At 37.1% G+C, this 20,226-nt stretch overlaps 1 protein-coding gene across 5 annotated transcripts in view; it reads right to left on the bottom strand.

The window, feature by feature from the left end:
- The window catches only part of Ctnna2 (catenin alpha 2), a 1,105,512-nt gene that overhangs the window by 89,094 nt on the left and 996,192 nt on the right, over positions 1 to 20,226 (bottom strand). For all 5 annotated transcript variants that reach the window (XM_042690427.1, XM_042690430.1, XM_042690428.1 and 2 more), the window contains 2 exons: positions 6,403 to 6,495; positions 5,344 to 5,500 (listed from right to left, as the gene is read on the bottom strand). In XM_042690427.1, coding sequence (XP_042546361.1) covers positions 5,344 to 5,500; positions 6,403 to 6,495 — 250 coding nt within the window. The remainder of the gene's footprint in view (positions 1 to 5,343; positions 5,501 to 6,402; positions 6,496 to 20,226) is intronic.

The following is a 20,226-nucleotide window of genomic DNA, read 5'->3' as shown; positions in this document are numbered from 1 at the left end:
TTCATTATTAGGAGCAAACCCATTGCACATTTTTATACTATGTTTTGTTGTTGTTGTTGTTGTTTCAGGGTTTGGGGTGGTTTTTTTTTTTTGGTCAGTCCTGGGGCTTGAACTCAGGACCTGGGCACTGTCCCTGAGCTTCTTTTGCTCAAGGCTAGCACTCTACCACTTGTGCAACAGCGCCACTCTGGCTTTTTCTGTTTATGTGGTACTGAGGAATCAAACCTAGGGCTTCATGAATGCTAGGCAAGCACACCACCACTAAGCCACATTCCCACCCCACTACAGTATTTTCATGATACAGAATTCCTAAAGGGAGGAGAAGGATGAATGCTGTTCTTAAGTATATATTATATATATGATAAATAATAAATACATATGTATATATAGAGAGAGGTTATAATAGTAATAAAAGACTGGTATAGTCTAAAGATTACACAGCTCAGAAAAACTGTTATGTACCTTGGGTGGCATATTCTAATATCAGGTATGGTATATAATCATGTCATAAAACATTTGACTGCAACATATTTCACAATAAATTTCCTTGAGATTTTTGCAACCTTAGTCTTTCAAAAAATATGTAATTTTGCTATTGAAAAACAAAATCAATGGTAACAAAACTACTTGATTGCTATAAACCACAAAACTATAGTTCCAAAACTCAAAAGCAAAGTCACCATGTGAATTTTAAAAGAAAACAAATTCAAGATCCCAGTGTTTCAAAAAATAATAAAGGCTAACACAAACAAAAGTCTTGGACATTATGGGATCAAGCTATTGGCGTTTATAGATCTTAGATGTCTACAATTTTGTGAGCCAAACCCACGAATTAAACTGTCACATGGTTAAAGCCAAGGCACTCATTTGAAAGTACTATTAAAAACTGTACTTTTTGCCCAGTGGGAAATGTTTAAATGTTCTAATGCAGTCATTTCACATTTTTATGAGCCCAGGCCACAACTGAAAATTGCTTTTGCTCCTGTAATGTTAATAGCTAGCATCATTGCTCTCCAAACTTGTTGCATTTCATAAAGAAAAAAATTAAAAACTCAAATATACAACTTCAGTTATCATAAAAAAGAGAAAACATAGTCCTTTAAACAAAGATTTTCATGTTGTATCTTTTTAAATAGTTTCCTTCCAGAATGGATATTCCCCCAAGAAGAAACAGATACATAAAATGTCATTAATGTCATTCCAAAATATCTCCTGGGCCAAACTTTCAATTTCCTGATGCAAATGTTTGGCTTCAGTTCAGAGAAGAGATGGGAAGTAGTTACCCCAACCATTGGGCTGTGTCCACAGCCTACCAGCAGGAAAGAGTGGGCTGTGTCATTATTTGTCAAACCCCATCTGTGGAAAGGTGCCTGCTGCCTGATTGTCAACTCCAAAGGCATGCTCCAGCAAGCCCTGCCAACCTGGCTCCCTGACAGCTTCTGTTCATTTTCCTGTCATGGCATGCCGAGGTATTTGTGCCACTAGGGTTGGACAGCACAGTGTTATCAGCAGGAGCCAAAGTCTTGTCTTGTTGCTTGTAATAATGAGATGCACAATGGAATGGCAGAGGCAGGGCTCGGGCAAAGTGGGTGGGGTCAGCAAAGCTCTGTACTCTTCCAGAAGTCTGAGCCAAGACCTCCTCATCTTGCTTCTACCTTGAAAAAACTTCTGTACATGTATTTGAAGAAAATGACACGTTGGGAAGCTCTGAAGTTCTAAGATGATTCTTCTCTGAAGAAAGGCAATGAATGAGTCTTTAGTACTTAGTTGTAGATGAAAGGCAACTCAGATTTCTAGGAGTTGTCAGATGGGAAAAGAGGCCTCTTTTGTTTTTATTAAGAGTACTTGACTGTCCTCACAATTGATCAAGATACATTGTACTCATAAACTGATTTGTTGAATTGAAACCCCTTTGTAATGGAGATAATAAAATAAAATAAGATAATCTACAAGAAACCATCTTAGCATTGCTAGATGCTTTTCTATTGCCCAGCATCTAGCTAGATCTTCAACATGACTCTAAACAATTTCTAAATACCTGAGAGATAGATCAGAAGTCCAGGCTTGGTTAAAGGGAGGCATATTTTTTTACATTGCTAACATTCAACTATCAGCCAAGAACCAACTCTATTAATGGTGAAATACTGAGTCCTCTTATCAATCAGCCCCTATACAAAGGAATATATGAAGTAGGAGAAGGAGCTGAAATGAAAAAAGTATAGATAATCTTAGCAGATAAGCAGAATAGCTCAATATATATATATATATATATACATACATATATATGTATGTATATATATACATATATATGTGTATATATATATACATATATATATATATATATATATATATACACACACATATATAAAACCATATAAGATGATGCTAAGTGAAATGAACTCCAAAACATGGACACAAGAGATTTTTCTTTTTTGGTGATTTTTGTTTTTGTTTTTGGTCGGTCATGGGGTCTGAACTCTGAGCCTGGGTGCTGTCTATCAGCTCTTCAGCTCAAGGTTAGTGATCTACCACTTGAGCCACAGCACCACTTCCAGCTTTTTCTGCTTATGTGGGGCGGGGAAATTGAACCCAGGGCCTCATGTATGCAAGGCAAACACTCTACCACTGAGCCACCTTCTCAGCCCTGTTGTTTTTAATGTACTATGTGATTTCTTGTTTCTTTTGGTTGTTTTTTCCCTATGGTTTATCCCTTGTTGTCACTGTATTTGATTTTGGTACCCTGCATATTATATATATATGTTTATCTGAATTAGGAAAGGGAAAGGGAACAATAAAATGGTGAGACAAAGGACAAAGGGGGGAATCAAATGCAATAGCGATACTCATAAAACAATATGTTAGAAATGATCTGCACAGTTTGCGGGGATTGTTGGGGAGGGAAAGTGAAAAAAAAATGAGGGAGGGGGTAACAAGTTCAACAAGAAATGTACTCACTACCTTACTTATGTAGTACATCACCTTGACAATAAAATTAAAATATTTTTTTAAAAAGAAAAATGTAGAAAGCACTATAAACAGGAAATCTCCCTTTTCTTTGACATATTGAGAACTGTATAGTTTCTGAACAGAGGAGGATAAAGATACCAATACCATCTCTGCCGAGTTACTTATCCTCTGTTTTCTCAAAAAAAGACAAAATACTAATATCATTTTTCTAGAGTTTGGGTGAGAAGACAAACAAATGGCAGAGTCAGGCAAATTATAGACACAAACCATGTGTGGGCTTCTTTTCCCCATCTGCCTGTCTTGCCCTCCATCACTGAAACCTCAGCTTTTTGAGTATGTACTAAATCTATAGATTTGATTACTCTGCTCTGAGACAAGCTTTAAACACAAGCCTGCAATACAAGCCTCCAGTGGGAATTCAGGGTCTGCTTCCAGTTAAGGAAAGTTTACAACTAGTAAAAACATCTAGCACACCAGCCTCCCACAGAAGTCATTTCCCTGCAGATGCCATCAGAGGTCCTGTCTGCCTGCCCCCACGGCAGGGATTCCACATCTTCCTCTTAGGTCTGGGTTGTCCACCTCCATCAGTGCCAGTGCTGAGTGACTGGGAAGGTGAGTTCTTTATACCTGTGCAAAAAACTGCCCCCTATTCAGTTTGTGTTTTCAAGGGTCACCTGATTCCTTGAATGCCTCATAAAAGGAGCTGATGTTCCCAATGACCTTCTCCATTCAGAGACCCTTCCAGGTCAACTAGGCAAAATTTGTTTTGGTCAAAGATTCCATCCAGGAATCTGGCTTATAGTCAAACCAATTGCACAATAATTCATTATCTACCTAGCATCCTCCAGCCTGGCCATGTTTATGAGGAAGAAAAGCTAGGGGGCTGGGAAGGTGGCTCAGTGGTAGAGCACTTGCCTTGCATGCATGAGGCCCTGGGTTCGATTCCTCAGCACCACATAAGCAAAAAAAAAAGAAAAAAAAAGAAAAGCTACAATTACAATGATGACATGAATGTTTTCTCTCACTTACTTCCTTGTACAACTTCACAGATATACTCAGAGGGGTAATAGCTCCCATGAACCTTCTAGTAGCTTAAGTCTGTGCCTGATATTTCTACCTTAGTTATTATGAATCTTCACTTGGAAAAAATGATCCTTTTAACATATATATCAAAGTAACTGATTACTTATTTTAAGATGACATAATCCATGTAGATTAATCAGTTCTATATACTATAATCCATGTGTCATAATCACATGTATGATTCAAATGTATCAAAAGAACATCCTGCTGCCGGGCGCTGGTGGCTCACGCCTGTAATCCTAGCTACTCAGGAGGCTGAGATCTGAGGATCGCGGTTCAAAGCCAGCCCGGGCAGGAGAGACCGTGAGACTCCTATCTCCAATAAACCACTAGAAAACTGGAAGTGGCGCTGTGGCTCAAGTGGTAGAGCGCTCGCCTTGAGCTGAAGAGCTGAGGGACAGTGCCCAGGCCCAGAGTTCAGCCCCGCAACCGACAAAAAAAAAAAAAAAGAACATCCTGCTTAAAAAAAAACTAAAGAAAGAGGCCGATACTGGTGGTTCATGCTTATAATCCTAGCTACTCAAGAGCCTGAGATTTTAGAATTGTGGTTTGAAGCCAGCCTGAGAGGAAAGTCCATGAGACTCTTATCTTCAATAAGCCACTCAGAAAAACCCAGAAGGGGCACTATGGCTCTCAAGTAGTAGAGCACTAGTCTTGAGAAAAAGAATCTCAGGGACAGCACCCAATGCCATGAGTTCAAGCACCAGGACTGGCACACATGCACATCTAAGTGTGAGCGTGCACACACATGCACATACACACGTACAGAGTGAAAAAGGGAGAGAGAAAAAAAGTGTAAAAGAATTGTTTTAGAACAAAATCTGAGAGACAATCTAAGTTGAATATTGTAATATACACCTGTAATCTTAACACACAAAAAGCAGAGGTAGGAAGATGACAAGTTCAAAGACAGCCTGACATAAATGGATTACAAGGCCAATTGAGTTACAAGTTTTGTTTCAAAAAGAAAAAGGTGAAAGTTAGGCTCAGTTGTGGAGCACTTTCCTAGGATGTACAGACCCTGGGCTTGATCCCTAACATTTCAAAATATTTTTAAAAATAAATAAAACTAAGCCTTTTAAAATAATCTGCTCTGGTTGTGCTTTTCTCCTCTGTAGCCTTGTATCTGTGCCTTAAAATTAGAGAGAAGTTGTTAAATCACATTTGCTGAGATCTGATCCAATGCTCAAAGGGTCAAGGAAAGCACATGACTAAGAGACCTATGAATTTGTGCGATTTCTTATTTCCTTTGATCCTTCCTGAACTGCCTGTTAAAGGCTAGGTGGTGATTACCTGAGACGGACAGGAAGTCATCCACTGAAGTAATGTCATCCACAGCCTCCGTCAGCACTCGGACCTGCTTCTCCCACTGGTCTTTGAAGACATCCATGTTATCTTGAGCAACCTTGCTTTGAGGCCGAGCAGCCAGCGTGAGAGCGGCATTGATGACCTATTTGTTAGAAACAACCCAGAGAAATGATGGCATACTCTTTTAAAAGGAGAAGAGGCAGGTCAAAGACTATGTTGGAACCCTGGAACCAGAAGGCTCGACAGAATAATTGGATTGTCTGTGTTTAGAAGAAAAAATAATAATAATAAAGAGGCAAAAGTGGGTTATTAACTACCATTAGCTTTTGTTTTGATGCTTGTTTTTCAGATAGCGCAGTTCGCCTCAGGTTCCTAAAACTATTTTATGGACAAGTCTTAGTTACTTATGTGGGAGAAATGTAACTCCTGCTTTTCACATGAGAAGCTTATAATTTACTTGTTGAGACAAGGTAAATAGAGATGAAGCACTTAAATCACAAACCCAAAACAAACAGAACAAAGATGAGTGAAAAAAAAAATAATTGCAACCATAATTCTGAATACATGGAGAAGTTAGCATGGCTTTTTGAGATAGCTAAAACTTCAAATAGCCCCTGATGGATAACATCATGGAAATAGGGATTCAATTTCCAACATAGTGTCTTGTCAAAAACACCATTGCATTGGTTCATCCTTTGTCCCTTTTTTCACCATTTTGTAATTCCCTTTCTCTCAAATTGCATAAGGGGGGAAGAGTAAGTGGGAGAAAAATGAATGAGGGGGTAACAATGTCCAACCATAAACGTACTCATTAGCTTACTTATATAACTGTAACTCCTCCATATATCACCTTTAAAACAAAATAAAATTTAAAAAACAATGAAAACACTGTACAATTAATATGCACTAAACAGAGGGATTTTGAAGATTGACTTTAAAAATGGAGAAGAAATGTGGACAAAAAAGAAAGACAGGAAGGCTTAAATGTAGATTATCTTGAACATCAGGCCAGGGATTGGATTTTGAAACATGAAGCAGGCTTACCTGGGGACACAGGCTGTCAATCTGGGTAGCTGCCATCCGAACTAATTTCACCCCTTCCTCATTATTGGAAATGGAACAGGCCAAATTGGCAACCTGTATGGAAGAAGACTCAAGTAAATATAATGTTGGAAGAAAGGGAAAATATATTATTGCATGGTCTAGCACATTCTCTGCAAAAATCACTTCAAGGAAAATCCTTCCACCTATATGATAAGATTATGTTTCTGTATTATGTCAAATATTTACTATTTCATATTCAGACTATAGTAACAAGATTATGTTTCTATATTATGCCAAATATTTACTATTTCATATGTGGACTATTAGAAACAAATTATTGCATTGAGAACACATAATGACATTTTAATAGAGTAGCTAGCTTTAAACTGTTTCCCCCATAGACTGCCCTAATCTGTCTACACTCTCCAATGTGCCCACAAAGATACAGCCTACAGTAAAAAAAAATGCTGTGATCTTGGCCACGTCAGTATTTAATTCTGACCTGTGAGAGAAATGCTACAGGTGATGCTTTGGATTTAAGAGTCTCATTATTAGCAGAAAGTCAAAGATTGCTCTACTCACAGGATCTCAGATCTGCTGGAAGATGCTAGTCTATCAGTAGTGAATTCAAGGACCTTTAGCAGCAGCTGAGAGAGATGTGTAGAAAAGGCTAGTATGACCCAAAAGGCAATATAGCACTACTCAAGATGGCAAATTAGATTGTGAAAGTGTATCATAAAGGTATATAAAGTTGATTTTTCAAAAACACTATGTAAGCCAGAACAAATGAACTAAATTCAAGTTCCATAGGCAAAGATATTTCTTCTCATCAAGAAGTGAGAGTGGTAATACAAGGTCATGTTGATTGGCCAAGGTCAATAGCACACAGAGCTACCATCAACACACTAACCAGTCCCATCAAGCTACTGTCAAAAGCGGGAAATTGGAAATTAGAAAGGGCAAAGGAGAAAAGAAGGGCAGGAAGGGCTGTGGAGGAGAGAGAAAACAGAGTAAGTGATTAGCCAAGAGAGAGTCTCATGGAACCTTGGGTCACTGGACCTTTTGTACTTTGCTCACCTCTAGTTTCCAAATCTGGACTATTTTTTCTTGGAAATGCCTGAATGTCCTGGAAGTACTGCATATGTGATTAGTTCTAATGCAAAAGAAACCGTAAGTAGACTGTGTGGAGAAGGAGGAAGGGCATAGAGCTGGCAACCAGAAGGCCCAAGCTCTTAACAAGCAATGTGATCACTTCATATAGTGAGGGCTGTATTCTTATCAATGACAGAAGGTGTGTAAGTAATGGTAGATATATCTTCAAAGATGACATAAATAAATAATTTGTGTAAAAAAATCACTTTTTGAGGAGTAAGATGAAATCATATTTTGCTTCTTACAGTGAGAGTGTCTACTGAGAGATACAACATATTAAATGAACTATAAACAGTCCATGTGTGTTTTCTTATGTTCCATAGTTCACCTTTGCTTCTTCAGGTAATTTTCATTATTGCAATTTTAAATGTAGGTCTGAGGAAATATAAATATTCCTTGTTGTACTGATTCACAAGAAAGAATAGTCAATGTGTATGGGCAAAATACTTCTTATAGCTGAGTAGTGACAAATAATGCAGGTCTCAACTTCATTTTCCTTTTCCTATGACATATTATCTCCATTTTGCATTTTGAGTATACTTTGTTATTTTTTAATTCACTTATATTCTAAGTGCCTGCTTCAAGTACTCTATATGCATTCAAAGAATGATATAAAGAATAATCTTTGAATTGAGTAGAATGTGTTGTATGTTATGATTTGGAATACACTACAAATAAAAAGTCAAAAGTAAAATTGAGTTTCAACCACATTTGACTAGGCAAATTTTCCTTTCTAACAGAAGCTTGCCAACTCTGTAAATGGTTCTGAAATTCTGGTCTTTGGGATTAGTCCAGAATGCAGCATCCTTTGTCCATGTTGGCTTATGAAAAAGTCAGGTAGTAAGGATAATCTGAAGATGTATATGTACTTCAGATTCAATATTTTAATCTTCAATTGCATTCTTCTGATGTCTGCTGTTGAACAATTGTTCCTACTATTGAATGATAGTTTTAAGATGGCATTGTTTGCTCTTCACTATTGGGTCTTGTGAATGAGAGAAACTCAAGATAACATTTTGAAAAACATCTGCTAAAGAGTGTGGCTCTCTCAGGGAAACATAACACCTCTATGAAACACTCTAGCCAAAAATAAAAACATAATAGCAATAAATCCTTAGGATCAACTCAATTTGTAGTACATTCAACGGATGAACCATGTAAAATAAAATTACACAGTTAAAAGTCATGAAAATCCCAATGGTTAGAAACTGACAGACTAAAAACTTCATTTGTATACTGAGTAAGCTACAGTTATATTTAAGTATTTACATGAATAAATGTACAAATTAAAGTACACTGATACATCAAAGAAACTGTATACTGGTTATATATTAGATATTATGGAATTATTAATATTTAAAAGTGTGCTAATGGTTTACTGACTGCTTTAAATAAAAATAAGACCTATATGTTTGAAAGATATATAGATGAATGAAATTATGTAATGTTTGAGATTTGTGATATAATTCTCTGGTGTTAGAAAAATGAGAGGAGGCATAAAACAAACATGTTACCCACTGCTTCATAATTGTTGATATTGGATGGTCATGTGTGTTGGTTCGTTATACATTCTCTACTTCGGGATATACTAAAAACTGTCTACAATAAAATAATTTTAATGGTACTATCTCTGGTAAATCATTTTTTGGACTTGTATCAATCTCAAAGATTCATAGTATAAATAAGATAATCCAGAGTAAGGTTTGAGGTTGAAGCATGGTTTGTGCAATGAAAGAACAGATGTCTGCGTTTAAGAGGAGCACTACACCAGGACACAGTAACCCATACATGCTGGTTGTGCATGGTTTTTGGAAGCTATCTTCAGGGACTTAGTGTTAATAATAGTTGGACTCATACACAGAGGAATTGCCAACCAGTGAAATCTACTCGTTGACAATAAATTTTATGTAACTTTTGTAAGATTTTCTTCATCTTAAAACAAACAAACAAACAAAAAAACCCTACTAGGTCCAACGTGAGAACCTCAACATTCAACAGACTCTCAGAAAGGGATATAATGCTAGCAACACTTGGCAAAAATAAATAGCTGGCAACTCTCCATAGTCCTCCAATTATTTATTATCTTTAATTTTACTGATCCATAAATCCTACAGTTTGGCAGGCTCCACTCTGCAATATACTCCTGCTGTTTAATTCTACTTAAAACTCAGAATTTCATTTACCTTGTATTGTATTCTGAAACATTCTGAAAATATTTCCAATATGATGCTAAGGATTTCCGTATCTCCAAAGGCAGGCCTGCGTATTTTAAATTGGTCATGGATGCCATCCAAATCCCTCTACCTTTCTTAGTTTGTTTTGGCTTTCTTGGCTTCACACTAAACTCACTGGCATCATGGTGACTCTGAACATCATTTTATGTATTTTGATTTTGACAATTTTGTCAGTAATTAACGCTGTATTTCATACTTTGAGGCTGTTCTAATCAATAATATAACTTAAAATACCAGCTAACATGTCAACAATAGTCCATGAACACTACACTCAGCAGGTATTTGATAACTTATTTCAATGATCTGTTCTTTAATTGTAACTCTCATGTTACTATCACAGAAACTTCTTGGTAAAATAAAATATCCTATTCTCAAAGCACCTTATTTTCTTCATGAGCCATTTAGCACCGTTAAGGGAGGGAATGGAGGATAAAAATCATTACATAGTTGAAAAGATTAATACAAGTAAAAAAGGAAATAATAGCCCATTAGTAGACTGCAATCCAAAAGACACTGAGCAACAAGATAAAACTTGGTAAAATTCTGAAACCTGTTCGAATCAACCAAGCAAGTAGCCTGATTTGACAACCATGTTCAACTAGCTCAGGCCTTTGCTTCCTCTATTGTAGTTACAGCCTAAATAAGATATTCTTCCTGGAAGTTTAGAAAACTAAATATGTAACTTACATATTTAACTTGGGGCTATCTAAATTGATTTGGGACTTAAGAGTTTAAAAAATTAAAACAAAATAAGGTTATTGGGGATTTCTGAATGTTAACTAGGCCATGAGGATGAGTGTCAGCCCTCTTTGGTAAATTAATGGTGAATTCATGGTACCAAATCCCATTTATGGTCTATGGATGGAAACCTTCCTCCAGAACATTTGCCTTTATAATATAAATAAACATTTGCCTTTCCCAGTCAAAGCTGGGAAGACTGGGCCCTTCTATCCCTGTCATAAGGTCTTAAAAATGAGTTGTCTAAGCCAAGCAAGAATGACCTATACCTGTAATCTACTCAAGAGGCTATGAGATTTGAGGATTGAGATTTGGTTTTGTTTGTTTGTTTTTTTGGGGGGTCCGGTCATGAGGCCTAAACTCTGGGCCTGGGCACTGTCCCTCAGCTCTTCAGCTCAAGGCTAGCACTCTACCACTTGAGCCACAACGCCACTTCTGGCTTTTTTCTTTTTGCTTATGTGGTGCTGAGGAATCGAACCAGGGCCTCATGCATGCAAGGCAAGTGCTCTACCACTGAGCCACCTTCCCAGCCCGAGGATTGAGATTTGGAACCAACATATGGCAGGAAAAGTCCCTGAGACTTTTCTTGAATGTGAAGCTGTGGCTCAAGTAGTCAAGCTCCACTCTTAAGTGAAAAAGTTAAGAAACAGTGGCCCAGTCTGAGTTTAAGCCCCAGTATAGGTAATAAATAAATAAACAAACAAACAAACAAATAAATAAATAAAGTTTTCCTGGAAAAAGGTGGGTGAAGCTTCACAATCATCATCAAATTGTGTAAAAGTGATCAGTAGTGGCACATAGGAATCAATAAATCTATTATGAGAAGGTCAGATGTCCATCTTACAATTTTTTTGTTGTTATTTTTGTTTTTTTTCTTATTAGTAGATTAACACACCTTTCTGGCTGCTCAGTGATTGTCCTTTTTATTCTCTTCCTCTTCTGCAGGCACATTGTTTAAGTAGGCAGACAAATAATGTCATTTAGCAGGATCAGACCAAAATATAAACCAGCAAGGTTTATATGTCGATCCCTCTATGATGTCGATCTCTAAGAAATTAGCTTGCTTCCTGAACTAAATCTGTAATCAGCATGGGTTCCCTAACTTTAATAATAACCTTGGCTGACGAAAAACGGTGATTATATTCCTGGGAGATTATATTCCTGAGAGATTATATTCCTGAGATGTGCTGGGGCAATGAAATTGATACAATATTGCCAGAAATGTAAGAAAAACACTGTCAGCCTTTGAAATACAAAATGGGAAGGGTTGCTGAGATTGAACCCAGGTCTTCACACATGTTCACCGTGTGCTCCATCACTGACCTACACCTTCAGCCCATGGAAAATGTTTTTCAGTCTCACAAACACCCTGGCAACTCACAGCTTTAGATAAACAATGTATCATGTCTGTGCAAAGTATCACAGTCTTGAAAAGCCAAAATGTTGGTAAGACTGAGCCTGAATTAAAAACTTCTGCTAATAAAGCATTTAGATATCACTCCAAAGTGATAAGAGGTAGATTAGAAAAAAAAATGAGAATATTTTCTCTTTTTCTGGCCCTGAAAATCAAATTACACTTTTAATAGTCATGATTCTGTTCAATTCCAAATACAGCACATCTTTAGTGCGTTCAACCTCCAAATGCTATATCATTTCATTAATTTTACAGCTTCAGGTATCATACTGGTGGTTTGAGAAGAACACACTATTGAAATGAAACAGAAAAGCAATTCAGAGGTCCATAAAGCACTTGCTCCTTGTGTTAATACTTCATCATCATCATAAATTTGAAGATAAAAGAACTTATTTACTATTAAAAGGAATTCTTTGAATTTATAGGCACTAGTCACATGACCTTATAAGACTAGAGAGAGGAGGAATGATGGCACAAACTTATGCACAATATTACTTACTCTATCAGCATCAAGGCAATGAAAGGAGCGTGTGTCCATCAGAAGCTTCATTCATTTCTCGATACAGAATTAACATACAAGATAGCATTCATATCTATATCTACCTTACTTATAAATCAAGGTCCTCTCAGAACGTCTTTTCTATATAAGAGATGGAATTTTACAATTCAGTCAACAGTAATACACCTTCCTTAAAACTTTGAAAAGCAAAACAAAAGCAGCTGATGTTAAAGCCAAGATATTTGGTTTTAACGAGGATATGGACATAAGTGTAGATATAGGTGACAAAATGTGGTTTGATGAAAATCCAAGACTCACTGTCACAGATAACATAGTAAGAGTGTGTATCCTTTAGGTTGAGATCTTTTGAAATCCTCTTAAAATGTGGCTGTCTCAACTGGAGTGAATTGATCAGTCTGAATACCACTAAGTAGGGTTGTACTGAATGGAGACTTATACAGCAGGAATAATGGAACCAGGGTAGGGTGACTGAAGTATCTCACTGGTCCCAGCATATGATGCAGCATGAGGACAAATGGGACAGTAGGAAATGAAACTTTTATCTTGCTTTAATGTTAAATGGCACTTCTAAAGCATCCAATTCATTTTAAAGAATTTTTTTATTATCTTTAAGTAGTTGTACAAAAAAGATGCCCTATAACAAAGGCACAGGATAGTCTTGTTCTATGTACTTTGTATTTTTAAATCAGATAATTGCTAAGAGTGTGTTCCCTACAGTTTCTATTCTTTATCTTAGTCCCAATTTAATCCATTATAAAATATAAAATAAAAACAGAATATGCCTTACAAAGAAACGAATAGAGTAGTAAACTTAGCAGCTAAAAAGCATTTGACTCTTATTTTTATAATATTTTATTGAAAGTTCACAATAAAATAAATATTTTAATAACAATAAATTACTAATTTAGTCAGCTAACTTGGTGCTTATGTATTAGACATTGAGGACACCAATTAATTATCTATACCCATAAAGGAGCTTATTTGGTGGAACTTAAATATAGCCATCCCTTGGTATTGTATAGGATTTCAAGTCCTTTATATATAAAATGGTGTGCTGCATATGAACTATGCACAGCCTCTCATATACTTCAAATCATCTCTAGATTGCTTATATAGTCTATTACAGTACATGTTGCTCTGTAGCTAGTTGTTCACTCAAAAATATCTGCTCATGCTCAGTATAATGCAATTTTTCCCCTAGGATTTCCAGTCTGTGGTTAATTGAATTCATGGACATGGAACCTATGATTATAAAAAGGACTGACTTCAAAATGTTTTGAGAAGTTCATACTAGGTTGAGTATTACAAAGGAAAGAAAGTAAAGGCCATGATAAATTGTGAGGGGAGGTCTATTTTATATTTCACCATTTGCATAGCTTAGTTTGCAACTTTGTACAATTTCTATAGTCAGTCTCAGTGATGCTTATTACTTCATTGCTTGATATATCCCAGGTCACAAGTATTTTCTTTATACTTTTATCTATTTGTGGTACTAAAGGTGAAACCCAATGTCTTCAGCCAACACTGTACCAGTAAACTATATTTATAGCCATTTAGACTTTCCATATACTTTCAAACAATTTTTAATGATGAAGATTCCCTAAAGATGTTTCTTCATCATTTGGTAAATTCATTGCCTGTTGTCATATATTCAGAGAAGTTTCCAGTGTTTGCTATCACAAAAACAAAGTAATCTGCATCTTCTGGAGTCTTGTTTTGGCTCCTGGAAGAAGGATAATTTCTAGATGAAAGAGACTTGTTATGACATTTGTTTGTATATGGCCATATAGGAGCTGAAAGCTTCACAGAAATGAACAATTTGCTAATTCTCCAGTGGTACCAACACTGTATCACAAATCCTTCATCATGTCTCTTCTTGACTTCTCTCCTACCAATTTTCTCCCAAGTTTTCATTCTGTGAGTCACAAATAGAAATCTGATTGCTAAATAAATGGCTTCACATTAGTCCAGATGTACTATGAATTCTATCAGGACAACTTTACCATACACCTAGTGCACAGCTGGGCCCACAGGTGCTTCATTCCAATTTTTTAATTAACAAAATCCCACAAGTTCCTATTCAACTTGTCACCACTAAAGGAGGGCCCCAAGTTTGATGATCTGGAATTCTGAGCAATTATGTTTCCTATACCACCACTTTTTGGCAGTTTAACATCAAACCAGTAGCTAATATCAAATGAAACATGCTACCACACAGGTCTGCAAAGCAAATTCTTTATAGTCCCACCAGGCCTCACACCCTTGCCTGTAGTTACACACCTATGACAACACAAATTTGCATTGCTAGGGCTCTTCTGGGATATAAAACAGCTCTCTTGCTTGTGTTCCTGAGGATGCACACGCACGCACACACACACACACACACACACACACACACTACTAGAAAATGCGATGTACATGCCTCTGCCTAAATTAAAGTGATCAGTCTGCCCTAGTGACTTTAATGGAGGTAATCACCAGCTCACATTCATGAACAAATTGATGTGTCTGCTTCATAGCTGAATCACTCAGCATAAATCTATATCCTTCATATATTTAAAAAAGAAACCCTCACTGGCTTAAAATAATGCAATAAAGCATCACCTAATGCCTTCTTGATGTTGCTTCATCAATAATGTGTGGTTATGGGAAAAAAATGGAAGAGGCTTGTCATGTGTTATCTAAAACCATGCAATGAATGTGATGCCTTTTAATTACTAAAGGACTGTGGGGATTTAATCTCTATCTTTACATCAAGGAAACAAAATGTGATTACATCCCACTATTATTTTGTTTCTGAGTCTCATATAAGTAAATAAAGTCTTTAATTTTTTTCCAGTGAATAAAACATGTTGACCTTCATCTATGTGGGCAGCCTATTAGTAGGAGTGTAGCTCCAGGTTCTCTCTCCAGCAATGGGGACTAGATGCACTGAACCATACGGTGCTTGACATTTAGCAAGAGCCAAGGAATGTTTGCAGAATGAAGATCCAGATGAATAAATGAGTGCAGCTATTCTCTCTAGCCCGTTCTCATACCTTTCTAGATGACAAGTGGAAGAATGGAATCAAGGCCACATCCACAATGCTGAGTGAGTGGTACCATCTTAACCAATATTGGATCTATGTCTATAGCCCTTTTACACAGAATTCCAATGTAAGAGAGATAGTCAAGAGGTTTCATTTATGCTCCCAGTTATCTTTTGAGGGCCATGAAGAAGGAAGTACATTTACCAATTCAACTTCTAGAAATCTTCCAAAGCTCAATTTAAGGTCCACACCTATCCCTGAAGATGTTCCATTTGCACTGAACAATGGATTCCTTCTAAACCACATCTAAATTCCTTCAGGCTTACTTCCTGAGCCTCTGTTATGCTTAATGCATAAGTGTGCTTAAGCATAAGTATGCTTAGTGCAAACTTTCGTTTTATTCATTATTTGTAGTAGGTATGGATGAATTCATAAATACAAAAGCAGACCTATGGATACAGATAATAAAACACTCAAACTTACCCTCATTTTTTAAAATTATCTTTAAGTAGTTGTTCAAAAGAGTTGCCATTTAACAAAGTAATTTATGAATACAATGTATCTTGATCAATGTCAGCCCCTTTGAGGATAATAGTTGGATGGGATATATCCTGTGCCATTTCACCACAACAGCCATTCCAAATATTGACACAAGTTGCTTTCTGTAACTCATAGTTAAATCAGGCAAGTTTTTTTTTTCTTGTGAAAGTACCGTACAGAGGGGTTACAATTACATGAGCAAGGTAATGAGTACATTTCTTATCAAGCATTGTTGCCTCCTCCTTTGTTTCCCCTTCCCATCCCTTCCCATCCTCCCCCCATCCCACACCAAAGTTGTAAAGTTCATTTTTTCAACATAAGGACTTGTACATCTCATTGTTGCAATGGGTCCATCTGTATCCCTATTTAAACAATTTGTTTTTTCCTTTCTCTTCCACAAATTATACCAATATCAAATACAGTGAAAACAGGGGTTATACCATGGGGGAGGGACATACAAAGCAACAAAGAAATACCTTATAAATATGTTAGACACAATAGCGAGAAAGAAAAAACATTTAAGTCCTTAACTTGGGATTCATTTCACTTAACGTCAACTTATCTGCCGGGCACCAGTGATGTACGCCTGTAATCTTAGGTATTTAGGAGTCTGAGATCTAAGGATCACGGTTCAAAGCCAGCCTGGGCACCAAAGTCCCTGAGACTCTGATCTCCAATTAACCACCAGAAAACCAGAAGTGTTGACGTGACTCAAGTGGTAGAGCACTTGCCTTAAGCTGAAGAGCTGAGGGACAGCGCCCAGGCCCAGAGTTCAAGTCCCACAACCAACCAAAAAAAAAAAAAATCAGGCAAGTCTTTGACAAGAAAGCCAGGTGACTTTTTTTTTGCTGTCACAAAATCATTACTTACTTGATTCCTAAAATGGGAGGATCACTCAAAAACCTCTCTGCCATAACTGACATGGCCAGATTTCAAACCTTTAAGCAATAGCCATATTCTCCTTGGGTATTTTCCTAATCTTTCACCAACCTCCAGTCCTATTAAATACCTCTGTGATCAGTTTTCACCATGGGCTTTAGTAGTTTGTCTAGGTAGCTCAAGGTAAGAGAATATATCCAAGAGAAGGTACTAGTCCCCCACTGGCTCTAGGGCAAAACCCCATATCTGGTCTCTACAATGGGCACTCTTAGGAAATCAGGAACCAGAGCATTACTCCTGGGAATCACAAACCTGCCCCATAACTTTAGAGTGCTCCCAGAAGGAAATCGCATAAAATATGAGAAGAGGACCTAACTTATTGTCCTTTGATCACTTCCACAAAAGAAATGACACAAAGAAGTGACCCTCAAGCAAGCTCAAGCCCCTTCTTAACTCCCTCTTAGCCCACAAAACTTAATTTTTTTCTTCCCTCTATCTAGACTCTTTGCAAGACTGCGTCTCTCAAACCTGTTTGTTCGATCTTCTCTGTGCTTACTCACCATCTCTTCCTTTCTTCCTTTCAGATCTGCTCTTGCATTCTTCCTCAAGCTCTCTTCCTCATTTCTTTTAATTATTCCTTTAGTGACCAAGCTGGAGTATAAGTGCATGCTTTCACACTTCTCAGTTATGTTCTTATTTGTGTTCATGCTCTGATGTCTGATACCTGCTTCATCTCCTTTGCTTAACATTTATACATGTTTGACATCTGGCTTCATTTAAATCGTTCCATTTTCACATATATACTCAAAGTATTTTGATCATATTCATCTTTCTTGACGCCTGTGGTCATTCTCACGAGTGCCCACTTTCCACAGAGGACCTGTTCAATATTCATATCACTCATTTATGCATATGCTAGTTTCTCCTCAGTATTTCATATACAGTATGTTTGAATTTACTTTATTGTTATTGTAAAGGTGATGTACAGAGGGATTACGATTACATGAGTCAGGTAAGGAATACATAAAGTATTTTAATCAGTGGCTTCATTTGCTTTCACTGTCCCCATCCCTCTCCTCCTGTTTCATTTTGTTACCTTCATTCACGGATGCAGTGCTTTGTGATACTGTCCACTCTTTAACATTATATTTCCCTCCTCACCCCCACCCCCTCAAATAGGCCAATAATTATAAACATTCAAACAGGTGCTCTGTCCTCTTCATTCACCACACTGACTACAAAACTATTTGTTTTATCCTTCAAGGTCTCTAGAGAAATGACTACCTATTCACGCTGGCAAATTTCTTCTCATTACTAAAAACCCCTACTGATACCTACACAAAAGCCTACTCTTCGTTCAGCACTGAAATCTAAAATTTTTCCATTTAGGTTGGGTACTCAAGGACAAGAAGCAGAGCATGCCAGGGTGCCAGGGGAGAGACAGCACAGTTATTTCATATCACTTGGGAACACTTTCAGAAAGAGCCTTGGCATATCCAGTATCTATCCTTCCAAGATAACCTTCAAATAGCCACCTCTACCTCCTTGGGCAGCAGGTGCAGACATTATAGCCTAGAGCCATGACCAGGCATGGAGCACAGATGCATCCTGGTTTCCTCTACAGGCCCTCGGGAGTCCATGGGCAGGTCTAGATGGAAGGAGCAGCTGCATTTTCAAACGTGCCCATGAACTCCTAGCCAAGGTTATTCTTGTCACCAATGCCCATAGGAGCAGGTCTAGCCCCATAATGCCCTTCAAATGTGCCTCAGCTTAGCAACTTTTTTCAAGAAAGAAAGATGTTTTTCTTATTCTTCTTCTTTTAGCTGAATCATCAAGGTGGATGGCCAGTCAGCCTGACCTTTCATTTTGCTTTGTGAAATAAAGCTAAAGATGATGTTCTGACTAATATTTCCAGAGAGGAGCAAATAATGAGGAAATTCTATGCATCTTCCATTTAGTTTTGTATTTCCTAGGCAGGCTTTTATTTCATTAACCCTGGGCTTTTGTCTGAAACAGGCTTTGGCAATTTTGTTGTGGGATCCAGGATTAGGAAACATACTCAGAGATCAATTGATAAAATTCTGTGTGTGTGTGTGTGTGTGTGTGTGTGTGTGTGTGTGTGTGTGTAAAGAAAAGATGTACAAGTCGTTATGTTGAAAAACGACCTTTACAACTTTGGTGGGGGGGGGGGGGGAATCGAGTCGGGGGAGGCGGGAGGAGTATGGGAAGGGATAGGAAGGGGAAACAAAGAGGAGGCAACAATGCTTGATAAGAAATGTACTCATTATCTTGCCTATGTAATTGTAACTCCTCTGTACGGTATTTTCACAATTAAAAAAAAAAAAAAGAGCGTTATGATGCTTGCTACTACCCAAGGATCTTCAGCAAGGAAACTGCTTAGATAAGAAGGAAGAAATTATAGGATCATTTTAACAGTTCCTGAATCTTGAATAAATGTTTAATTATTATGCCAATCCTATCATGACAGTATATTAAGCATGTATCAGTTGTATATTATACTATTGCTATTATTTTGTGAATAAATAGGAGAACATTATCTGTAGCCAGTGGTTTATTTTTGTGTGATCTTCAAGCTGAGAATGCCCTGATAAAGACTGGATAAAACATATACAAAGAAAAAGAAAAAAGAAAGCATGAGATTTTCTTTGGCCCAAGACAAAAATAGTTATACTTGTTGCAATAAAAGTTTGCTGACCCCTGAAGTATGACAGAACCATTATAGTTGTGAATTCTAGGCTGGTGTCTGTTTGTATTGATTAGTACAGGAATTGCTCTGAGGACACTATCCCTGCAGCTTTTGCATCTGATCAATTCAACTCTCTGGGTTTTTACCATTTCCCAAGCTCTTCTTGAGTAATGTTCTTCAAAAGAAAGTATTTCTCCTTCACTTCTTTTTATTTATTTATTTATGTTTATTATATTTATTTATTTTACATTTTTCTAAACATAGTATTAACATTTATTATTTCATCAGATAAAGCTTCTCTAAAAATCTAATTTGTATTCAGGGACTAAAAGTTTATGAACTACGATAATATTCTGAAAATGGTGCCAGACCCTTTTAAAGGAATCCCCAAAGAGTCAGTACAAAAACAGATGTAGTATTTCTTTAATATGAGCAAAAGTTTCCAAGGGTTCTACTCAAAAGAAAACAGTAAGTTGAATGTGTTTGGGTGGGGGTTATATCTTCCATATATGAGGACCCATTAGATCTACAATAATGCCTAATAACAGATCCTGGCTGACCCTTTCCATGTAAGCCAGAATTGGCTAGATTCGATTTCTAGAACAACCCAG

Source organism: Dipodomys spectabilis, unplaced genomic scaffold (genome assembly GCF_019054845.1).
Source record: "Dipodomys spectabilis isolate Male_0828 unplaced genomic scaffold, ASM1905484v1 ptg000137l, whole genome shotgun sequence".
Classification (NCBI taxonomy): Eukaryota; Metazoa; Chordata; class Mammalia; order Rodentia; family Heteromyidae; genus Dipodomys; species Dipodomys spectabilis.
This window is presented reverse-complemented; position numbering and strand designations above follow the sequence as displayed.